Below are 11391 nucleotides of genomic sequence, written 5' to 3' on the forward strand. Positions count from 1 at the left end.
TCCGAGATGGAGTCCGAGGTGGAGTCCGAGATGGACCCGAGGTGGAGTCCGAGATGGACCCGAGTTGGAGTCCGAGATGGAGTCCGAGGTAGAGTCCAAGATGGACCCGAGGTGGAGTCCGAGATGGACCCAAGATGGAGTCCGAGATGGACCCAAGGTGGAGTCCGAGATGGACCCGAGATGGAGTCTGAGATGGAGTCCGAGATGGAGTCCGAGATGGGCCCGAGGTGGAGTCCGAGATGGACCCGAGATGGAGTCCGAGATGGACCCGAGATGGAGTCCGAGATGGACCCGAGATGGAGTCCGAGATGGACCCGAGATGGAGTCCGAAGTCGAGACCGAGACCGGGACCGAGACCGGGACCGAGATCGGGACCGAGACCGAGACCAAGGCCGAGGCCGAGACCGAGCCCGAGTCCGAGTCCGAGTCCGAGTCCGAGTCCGAGTCCGAGTCCGAGTCCGAGTCTGAGAGGGTGAAAGCCCAAAGCGTTCGTCTCCCAGACCCTGGGGGGTTTGGTGAGCTCCAAAAGTATAGTAGGGGGAGGACTGCAGTGGAGCCAGTTTGGCCAGGAAAGGCCAGTTTGGCCCAGGAAGGCCGGACCCAGTGTTGGGTGATGAGCTGCCCACTGGGAAGTCCAAGACTAGAGTGAACACGGACCGACAAGCGGGGTAGCTTGGTGAAGTGTTCAAGAACCGGCTCTAGTTCCCCCGGGAGATCGACTGGCCGATGCTCCCAGTCCAAGTGTGGGTGGCACTACCTACTTGGATACCTGTCGTGGCTCAACAGAACCTCGCTCTAAGCCCATGGCTAGAGCACCTAAAGGCGAAAGGCGGGGAGAGTACCCCCGAGGCTTGCGTAAGGCCACGGTGTTCCGAAATGTTGTCCCGAAGGCCCAGACTGTGGAAAGGCAGAGGAGCAGTCCTCTGGTGTAGTGACTAAGGATACAGTCGTGTGGTGAGGAAGTCCCAGAGGACCCTGGGACTTAGTGGTCGAGCCTGTGAGCCTTGATCCAGTGGCAGTGTTGGCAAACACGGCCATGGCCAGAAAGGGACTTGGCGAAGACCGGAAAAGTTATATTGGGGAAGGCTATTCCCCATGTCTGTGGGCATCCTAAGGATGCTAAGGAGGGGATCTGGAATGATCACTCATGGACGGATGGCCCAGTCCTTGAGAGAGGGGACTGTGATGCAGGTGGTGTTAGACCACTAGTGTGACCAAGGTAAAGGGGCATGGCCTTAGCGTAACGGGCGGATATGTCGGTGGTACCTTGGGGTGTCGATCATGGGATCGGACACATGGAGCACTTGGATCAAGTGCAAAGGTTGAGTGGCGGGGATGCCATTCTCGGGGCTAACAAGCCCAAGTCTGAAATAGGACTTACGGAGGTTGTGAGTGAGACTCCTCCAAGTGGTTGGAGGTGTGGTTAAGTGACTAAAGTAGAATGGAAAATTTAGTCGCTTACAATATCACGGCCATGACCACATCCTTACCCTTGTCCTTGAACTTAAGTAGCAACAACATCAACTTCCATTAGAATAGGACTATCTCCCACAAGAAGTGGAGTTGAAGGATGTGTAGTGAGAAGTGGAAGCGGTGACATCTCATAACATTCTGTCAAATGAAAAGTATTGTCAAAGGTGGTTAAAGCAAGTGCATGCACAAGTCCTACAAGATCTTGATGAAATGCTAGGCACAACATTCTCAACTTGATCTGCTCCGACATATTGGGCTATATACGAAGCAAGAGGCTTCAGAAATGAATGCTAAATTGCATCATAGACTCAGATGGCCCTTGATAAAGACGATGCAATTATTGAAATGCATCATTACAATCATTAGCATGTCCAAATGTGTGTTTGAAGATGTCCAAGAGAATGCTCCAATCCTTACGAGTGGTTGTGGTCAAACTATTATACCATTGCAATGCCATCCCTTAGAGATATATGGGATATTCATGTAAACACTAAGCATCATCCCAAGAATGATATGTGATAATCATTGTGAAGTGATTGAACCAATGGTACATATCATCCCTAGGATTCCCACAGAAGAACTTTGGCCGAACTCGAGGATTGGCAACAAGAGCTATACCATCCACTATGAATGCCACCATCAATTGAGTTTAATTATTCAACTGTAACCATATAGCATTGAGCAATTGCATCAATTGCTACTCCAAAGTCAAAGGAGGAGGAGGCTGCTACTCTGCCATGAAAATGAATGAAAAGAAAAAAAACAAAAGGGAAGAAATTGAAAAAGCTACAAGAAAAGAGAGATTTAGATAATGCAAAAGCTAAATTTAAAGTAGAATTTCAAATCTAAACACTCCTTAGGGACAATCAAAACTACCCTTTATCTCTATTAATGTGAATATATAAAATATGGAAATGGAATATAGAAATGTGCATATCAATTAACCCAAAAACCCTAGTTTATATACAAGAGCAATCCAAATTGAAAAATCTGATGGCTACCAAAATCCCACTATGCTAATATTAGTATACGGCATCATAGCCATACACTTGGACTTCACATTCAAAAACAATAAATCACTTAATAGTGCAATATACTATGGAAGATAAGAAAAGTGTTGGATAAAACAAAAGCAAGAGCTTGAAAGACATCATGGCAAAAGAGATATCTCACACCCCGAAGTTGGGAGGCAGGTATGCAGCATCTAGGATCCCAATTAACTCCTCCATTATCAACTACAAAAAGAGTTTCAACTTCAAGTAAACTGCAATATACAATTGGAAGATTTGGTCCAAAGGCCCACACTCTATAAACGTCCATATGAAGCTGCAGGATGGTGGAAGTGATTTCAAGTGATACTGAAAAAGCCACCCTTGATTTTTGGGTTGAAGGCTTTGTTCATGGCTAGAAGGACAAGAAAAATATAACTTAGAAGCACACACTACCTTGGAAGATAGGTATATACATCTATAGCTAGAGGAATTGCAAGAACTTCATTCTGAAAGTTGAAATATGAGGAATGGCCAAAGGGACATACTCCTCCACCTCTTATTCAAACCTGGTATTCCATGAAAATCCCAATCCAAAAATGTAGTCAAATATAAACAATATTTGTGATGTTCAGGTCCATGCACTCACATATCTTATTAAACGTTCAAACCAATGTCCTTGCCAACTTGGAGCTTCCTCATGTTCCAATAGAGCCCCTCCTTGACGCCCTCAAGAAAAGCATTGGTAGACTCGAGCGTGCACGCAGTGGGGACCGGCCACGACGAGAGGTGGCACACGAGCGCGTCACCACAGCCGAGCTGGAGCCTCTCTCGCCCATCAAACGAAACCCAGGCATCGCCGCGGCTCTTCTCGGGCACCTGGACTCGTAGCGTTACGTGCTCGGGGAGGATAAGCGGCCGAAACGAGAGGGAATGCGGGCAAATTGGAGTGAAAAGCATTGCCGCAACCTGGAGAACAAACGCAAAGAATCAAAAGGAAAACCTACCATGAATCAAAACTTTCAAGTTACCTGTGGATGCACCATCGATCCTCCTGCTGATAACGAGTAGGCTGTGCTTCCCGAGGGCGTGGAGAGGATGAGGCCGTCGCCCTGTACGTTTGTGACGAAGATGTTGTCGCAGTAGCACTCGAGGTTGGTTAAGAAGGAGGACATCCCCCTGTCGATGGCGACCTCGTTGAGGACGATGTAAACTTCCTCTCCGGCTTGTTTCTTCCTGCTCTTGGAGCTGGAGCTGTGGCGAATGATCCGACAGTGCAAGCGGTGGCGGATGGTGATGTATGCGGGGCCTTTCATCACCGAGAGGAGGCATTCTCTGTAGCTTTCACTCTCTTTTTTTGTTGGTACCAGAACAGTCAAGGAGCTTCTCGATGAAAACTGGAAGGAAAAAATGGTGTAGGATACGAAACGGAGTCATAAAGCCGAGCGAGCCCATTGCAAACGAGACCACCGGCGGGACGGGGCCTCTAAACAACGACGCAGCCTGCAAAAGAGATGGAGGTTGGATCATATGTAATGTTTCAGAAAATCATTCGCTACCCAAAGCACGGTGCCATCTCCGCCGAGGGTGACGATGAGGTCGATTTTGTTGTGAAGAAAGCACAGCTCCTCGTCTACAAAAGTTGCATGAAAAGAAAACGAAGAACACGATTTTTTTACCACTGTCCCACGTATGAAGGAAAGCCATGGACAAGTCGTCTGCAAGCATCTCTCTCCTGACGCGGGGTTCTACGTAGATTGACAAGCTCACGCTGTGCAGCCACCTGATAAAATAGCATACATTCAATCAAATAAAAACTTACTTAAACGAGAGAGATGGAAGAGACTCACAGTATCATTTCCTTGCAGAGATCGTGAACTCGTTTGCAGTTTGGTTTTGTTAGGATGCAAACGCATTGAGGGGGCGAATCCCACACAAGAATTATCTGCAATCACGAGAAAAGAAACATTAAAATCAGATTTGGCACACATTTTCCAATGCAAAAACCTGTTTGTTTTTGCAAGTCGGAGTGCTGATGTTGCCGCTCTCAAACGTGACAACGTCTTGCTGGTATTGCGTGCTTTTGTTCCCCTCGCTAATCCACTCGAGTCTGAAAGACACCTGCACCAAAGGATAAGAAAAAAAAGCTTCCATTTATCATTGCTAGATCGATTTTCCTCTATAGCAACGAATGAATTAACACTCACCTTACCATAACTTGGAGGCTCCAGATGCTGGACAACAGTCCGATAGTCGTAAGAATAGCTGCTGGCCGGAATGCTCTTGCTCCTCAAGGCTTTCTGGCTGTAGAGACCTTTCCTAAGTGAAGGAGCGGCGGCTGCTACCACTTCCACCGGCTGGAGTACTCCCACTCCCGGTTGGATCACCGCAGGAATCACTGCTCCTCCCGGCTGGACAAGTTGGTGCGACTCGGGACGGTAAGTTACGATCTCCTCTTGTCGTACAACTTGGCCTCCCACGGATTCTGGGAAAGATCATACATGCATGCCAGAGGATGAAACGAATGAACCTTGTGCAAGACGATACCTTGGACAACCCTTTCGGTGCGATGGATTTGCAAGTTTTGGAGATCCTCGTACTTCTTCCATTTCTCGGCCTCTTCCTCGGCATGGACTTTGCTGTCGATAACTTGCTGCAGTGCTCGCGCAGCAGCTGGAAAAATGAAAGAAGAAAACAAAAAAAAGTTCTAAGAAAGTGAGATCTACAGAGACTCACTTTGGAGGACCTCAGAAACCTTGACGAGCCGAGTGTTGGTATCGTGAACGGCTGCGCTAGTCTCAGCGAACCGCTCTACCTCTTGCTCGGTGGTCACAAATGTGGGCGCAATTTGTTCCTCCACGCGCCGCACCGAGCCTGGGACGCCGCCACCCTCTGGCACAAACTTCAGCGAAGAAAAATATCAGCACACAAACGATCCAACAAAACCCAACTCGCGCCAACAAAATGCGTTGCCTTCTCCATTCAAACTGTTTTAGGGCTTATGTGGAAATATAAATTGGTTTGTTGGTAAAGTTTAATATTAATAATTTTGTTTATCAGTAATATAAATTGTGCTTACAATCCATGAGTAAATTTTGAAGAGGATTACCCCATGAATCGATTTTATTAAAAGTTCATTCTCACCAAGAGTTGAAATATATGCCTCACCTCCACCAATGTGAGTGTTTGGAATATAAAAATAGGTATATCAATTGAAGTTTAAACCCTTGCTTATATACAAGAATGGATGGATTAAATTCAATCCTAAATAGATGGTCCATCTGCTATATTATTACAATTTATGTATTACATAGCTAAGGTAATACATACATACATACATACATATATACATATATATTTATATATGTATATATACCATGTATACATATATAACCCTAAATCCTAAACCATGTATGTATATATACATGTACATTACCACATTCATTAAGTAAAGGACCATATGTAATGCAAATGCCTTTTTGGCAAAAGCTCTAGGTTAGACTCTAGTGGCTAGAAATATTATGAAATTCCTATTAAAGATTAGATTAGTTATAGATTAAAGATTTTATTATATTCATTTTCTAATATAACGTTGCTAATGAAGATATATAAAATCTAATTTAATTTATTTAAAAATATAATTTTATATTTTAACTTAATAATTGATAAGATAAAAAAAATTTAAAAAATTTAGAAATATTATATAGAATATTCTTTAATAAGTTAATATATTAAGATCCTAGTTCTCAAGTTGAACTATGTTGGTTGATGCGAAAAAACTTTTGACAAAATAAATGATAATAGCATTGTGTTATGAAACATAATAATCTTGCATGGAAATATCTCACATACATTATGATTATAGAGTTTAAGGTAACCACATTCATTAGGTAAAGGACCATATGTAATGCAAATGCCTTTGTGGCAAAAGCTCTAGATTAGACTCTAGTGGCTAGAAATATTATGAAATTCCTATTAAGATTGCTCTAATTTTGTATGCCAAGAGTTGTATATATGGAGAGTGCTCTCCAAGGACTATGTTATAAACATCATAAAAGGAATTAAAAATTAGTGGCTAAAGCTTAGATACAATTATTAATCTTCCTATCATATCTGATTGAAGGACATCCAAGAGAAAGGTAAAACCCCTAAAGCCACCTAAAGCATATTGCAATTTATCCCTAAAGGGCAATGCTTTGCTCTAGTGTTCAGAATTGTGCTTTTTTTTCAATTTCTTAATTCTCTTTTAAATATAGATTTGTATTGGCTTTTTGCAAGATCTAGAATTTTAGCTATTGTTATGCTTATATATGCTCTTTCTTTTTATCTTCATTGCATTTTCTTCTTTTACCATGCCATGCCATCATTGATTATAGAGTATGTCACTTGAAGCTGCTAATATTATTCCATTGGATTGAGTTTTTAGTATTATGGGATGTGATCATATTGGTGTTACACCCATTCTTAGTTTGTTGTTGTCTTCAACTTCCATGGAATATAATTACATAGTTGTAAGCAATTAAAGAGAATAACTTAAGAGAAGATCCATAAGAGTTCAAATATAAAAGAAAAAAGTTAATGAATAATAATGCACCCTTTTTTTAATTGGTTAAGAGTTTTAAGATATTTAGGGTAAAATGTCTTTATACTTGAGTAATACTGAGTTGGGTGACTTCTTCAAAAATCTAAATTCAAGAGCTTACAATAGTTAGTCATATTCTTGGTGTTTTACCATCTCCTTTTGATGTAGAGCATGATCATGACATCAATTATCAAGTTTAAAGGAAAGTAATGTTTACAAGCTTGAATGGATTTTGGATTATAATAAGGAACTTGATTATTATAGAGATAGTTTTGAAGATGAATTAGAAATTTCACAAGGTAGGTGTCAATCCTTTAATTTACCATTTAATTCTTTCTTTTTACCTTTTATTCTTTCCCAACCTTTTTTTATTTCTCGGCTTAAGCTACCTTCTCAATATCCTAGTGTTCCTTCTTCATTTGCAATGTTTCCTTCTCCTAACACATTGATCATTTCTGACTTTTATGATTTTTATTCACAATTTACTGTTGAGTTGAGTGTTTTTTATCTTTTTCATACTAATCTAGATGTTAGGTATATATGTAAAGCTAAGAATCTTGTTTTTGTTTCTTTTGTAGAAAATTGTAATATTGAATATTCCCTTATTCCAAGCGACAATTTCACGATAATTTCAATTTCATGACAATTTCCAAGCGACAATTTAGTGACAATTTCAAATTGTCCCCAATTATGAATACTGTTCAAAGTTTTTGTTTTATCATTGTTTTATATATTCCTTTAAAAGTGTACACTTTGCAAAGTGAAATTAAACATAGATGGTGGAATGAGAATGACTGCAATGAGTCTGAATGAAGCTAATGCTTTAAAACTTTTTTTCCTTAAAAGAGGGGATAAAAAGGATGTGAAGGATATATGGAGTGAGTCCAACCTCCCATATGTAGAATAAAAGTCATGAGTTTGAGTTAATATAGATTTTGGATGTTGACTGAAAAGAAGATGTAAAGGCAAGTTCTATTTATGGTTGTGAGTGTAACTTAACAGTGGTTTTGGAGAATTATTGACAAGTAAATTTATACATATGATGTATCATTTGTTATAATGGCATTTCATAGACTATAGTGGTTCTTAAAGTCCTTTACTTTGGTTCAAAATTATAGTTTTGAGATTGGTTTAAATATTTGCCAGCTACACATAGAGTTGCAATTAATTTATCAGAATTCCATAACCAACTAATGTTTATCCCAGGGCTTTGGGTTTTATTTCAATCACAATTATAAGTAACTTTGTTAGTAGTTTTATGGGAGTTTTAGATTCTTATAGTAATCTATAATTATTTAGTAAAAGTTTTAGATGTTCCACCTCACTTATTGTTATCACCTTTTCATCTTCTAAGGGAGAATGGTATAAAGTTTATAAGTATATATATGTATATATATGTATCATCTTGGCTAGGTAATACATAAATTATAGTATTATAGCAAATGGATTATCTATTTAGGATTGAATTTGATCCATCCTTTCTTGTATATAAGCAATGGTCTAAACCCCAATTCAAGAAATCACAATATAACATTAATAAAAATATTTTAAAAAATCTTTTAAAGAAAACTAAATATTGAGCTTAGCACAATAAATTATTTTATTAATTAATGCTTAGAGCATGAAGAATTGCAGAAATAAGATAAATTAAAATTATTAAGACTCATCTTATTGATATTATAGTGGGAAGTTGTGCCATACATCATAAGAACACTTTTTATTTGTCAAAGATTCAAGGATTGTGCATATAATATTGGTAGAACACAATCTAAATACTCCAACCATCATCTTATCCATAATATATAGCCATCATCCCAAAATTCTCAATTCATAAGTGGGCATCCTTTATAAGTAGCCTAGAAAATTGTATTAGACATAAAAATAAGTTGTATCTACCAAGCATAAATGAGGCACTTTGTTTGCAACTAAGTGTTGCAATCCTTAGTTTTGAGTGAATTGTGCAAACACCAAGACTAACTGTTGCTCAAGCCCATTAAGAGCTTGATCCTTACACCACCAAGAAATCAAGAACAAAAAATTACCATCAATAAAAACCATTAATGAGAGGATCCTAAGAATAGTGGTAAACAAGATGAATTAGGATTACCAAGATTCATACTTATATATAAATATTAGACAGTCCAAATATAACCACTAAAATTGGTAAGCAACTAAAAGGAATAAGTCGAAAAACAATTTATAAGGGTTTAAATATATAAAAAAAAAGCCCATGAACAAGAGTGCACCTCATTTGAACATAATAGTCTACTATCCAAGTGATAACACAAAATGACTAATTCACGTGAGTCACGACAATTGAGAATTCATTAATTAGTCTAACGACTAAACCCAAGGACGTAATTGTGAGGATTTGTCTATATTCACTAATTCACGTGAGTCATGACTAATTCTAGATTAGTATGAAAAAGATAGAAAACACTCAACTCAACAGTAAATTGTGAATAAAATTCATAAAAGTAAAAAATGATCAATGTGTTAGGAGAAGGAAATATTGCAAATGAGGAAAGAACACTAGGATAATGAGAAAGTAGCTCAAGCTGAGAAAGCCAAGAAGACTTCTTGGTGGTGAGTGATTTGTGGTAGTCTCCTTCAATCATGACTCACTATCAAAGTTTTAGCCTAAGAGCAAAGAAATCCTAGAAGTACCTTTTGTCCCTCCACACATTCTTCTTTTTTGTTGATCTTTTTTCTTTTCTTCTTGTGTTTGTACAAGATTAGGTATCAAATGTTGGAACCATGATTTCCCAATTATGTACCTTGAACAGAATTGTTACCTTGCCAGCAGTATCCCACCCCAACAAGAACTAACTTGTAAGGATTAGTCCATCACTGACAAGAAGACCAAGAAGCATGCAATCAAAAGATACAGCCATTGGACTAGGACCAGGAAAAAACCACAACTTACCTCTCTAAACTATTTATTTGATTTTAGTGTCACAGCTGCTTCCATCTCTGTTTTTTTATGGCTTTCTTCTTGGCATTCTTTCTAGATTTCTCATCTGATGAGACGTTGTAGGATTTAATATGAAGGTCTATTACAAGACCGTAGTGTGCCAAGAGAAACTAAGATTGCTTTGAAAGCATTACTTTAGCGGCATTGATGCTCTAGTACTATTTAGATTTTTTGATTATGATCTACAAGATGTGGTCTAGATCTATGTCGTGGTAACAAAGTCCAAAACATAAACGCCTTCTTTGAACATTCTAATTAAGAAATTACCAAGGTTAATGATTATATTGCTAGTACAAAAAGTATGTATAAAAGAGAAATGAGAATGGCGTGGCTTATGTCGGCTCCATCATCGGTCTCATTGCCTTCCTCAACACAGAGCTCCGCGACAGTTACTCCTATCTTCTCTCCCCACATGGTCTCCGAAAACCACCTCGGCGACTCCTAGTCGACAGCTCTCTCGCGCGCCAAACTTCGGCCGAGAGCGTCGCCGAGATCTTCCGCGGCGTGCCTTTCAAGTGGGTCCGCCGGGTCGTCGAGAGCAGCAGTGGCATATCTCAGAAGCGATCTTTCACTCTGGTCGTGGCATGCACACTCTCGTCCCCGATTACCTGGAGCACGTCATAGAGCGTCCAGAAGAAAAAGCTCTTTACCTATTTCAATGACTACTCCTAATCCGTGCCTTTCGACCACCCCGCCACCTATGGGGGAGCTCAAGCGCAGGATCAAGGATGATCTCCTGGGATTCATGGACGGCGAGGCTTACTTCCGGAAGATCGGTCGAGCATTGAAGCGGGGATATGTCCTCTACGGCCCGCCGGGCACGGGAAAGTCGTTGCTCATCGCTGCCATAGCTCACTTCACCAGTTACGACGTCTACGCACCGACGTCAAGAACAACTTGAAGCCAAGCACCACCGATCGAGGACATCGACTGCTCGCTCAACTTGAAGAAGCGCCTGGAGCCCGAGGAGAAAACAAAGAGCAAAGGAAGGATGAAAACGAGGATGATGAAGACGAGGAGAAAAGCAAAGTTACCTTGTCGGGCCTTCTCAACTTCACCGATGGCCTCTGGTCGTCCACCAGCAGCGAGCGGATCCTCACCTTCACCACGAATCACATCGAGGAACTCGATGGGAGCATGGTTATGCACACCACCTCTCCTACTGCGATTCCGCTGCCTTCAAGGTGTTGGCTCGGACGCACTTGGACGTTGACGACCATCATCTATTTCCAAGGATCGAGGAGCTTATCAGCGAGGTAGAGGCTGGTATCGCCGAGCTTCTGATCCAGAACAGGAGCATCGCGACGAGAGAGCATGATTGCAGCTCTCAGGAACTCCAAGGCCAAGAAGGCGGCCGCAGAGGAAAATATCCC

General features: G+C 40.8%; 2 protein-coding genes across 2 annotated transcripts; one reads left to right on the forward strand and one right to left on the reverse strand.

Moving 5' to 3' along the window:
* Positions 1–3119: 3119 nt before the first annotated feature.
* LOC9659928 (NAD(H) kinase 1) lies at positions 3120–4704 on the reverse strand. The gene is made up of 8 exons (XM_002965091.2): positions 4675–4704; positions 4470–4583; positions 4313–4407; positions 4142–4245; positions 4022–4095; positions 3887–3965; positions 3494–3813; positions 3120–3431 (listed from the first exon to the last, which is right to left on the reverse strand). Exons 1-8 carry the CDS (start codon positions 4675–4677, stop codon positions 3120–3122), a joined length of 1101 nt encoding a protein of 366 aa, XP_002965137.2. The 5' UTR covers positions 4678–4704.
* Positions 4705–10249: 5545 nt separating this feature from the next.
* On the forward strand, positions 10250–11309 carry LOC9659929 (AAA-ATPase ASD, mitochondrial). Its single transcript, XM_002964754.2, has 2 exons — positions 10250–10908; positions 11031–11309. The coding sequence occupies exons 1-2, from the start codon at positions 10677–10679 to the stop codon at positions 11276–11278; spliced, it is 480 nt and encodes a 159-aa protein (XP_002964800.2). The 5' UTR covers positions 10250–10676; the 3' UTR covers positions 11279–11309.
* Positions 11310–11391: the final 82 nt, after the last annotated feature.

This window comes from Selaginella moellendorffii, unplaced genomic scaffold (genome assembly GCF_000143415.4).
Source record: "Selaginella moellendorffii unplaced genomic scaffold, v1.0 SELMOscaffold_5, whole genome shotgun sequence".
NCBI lineage: Eukaryota > Viridiplantae > Streptophyta > Lycopodiopsida > Selaginellales > Selaginellaceae > Selaginella > Selaginella moellendorffii.

What these genes read in the sequence shown, in the direction of transcription:
- LOC9659928 (XM_002965091.2), bottom strand. An exon ending in CCTTCATACGTGGGACAGTG is followed by an intron (nt 4,096 to 4,141) that starts GTAAAAAAATCG and finishes CAACTTTTGTAG; the next exon opens with ACGAGGAGCTGTGCTTTCTT. An exon ending in CGGCTTTATGACTCCGTTTC is followed by an intron (nt 3,814 to 3,886) that starts GTATCCTACACC and finishes CAACAAAAAAAG; the next exon opens with AGAGTGAAAGCTACAGAGAA.
- LOC9659929 (XM_002964754.2), top strand. Translation starts at nt 10,677, where the DNA reads ATGACTACTCCTAATCCGTGCCTTTCGACCACCCCGCCACCTATGGGG. An exon ending in CGTCTACGCACCGACGTCAA is followed by an intron (nt 10,909 to 11,030) that starts GAACAACTTGAA and finishes AGGATGATGAAG; the next exon opens with ACGAGGAGAAAAGCAAAGTT.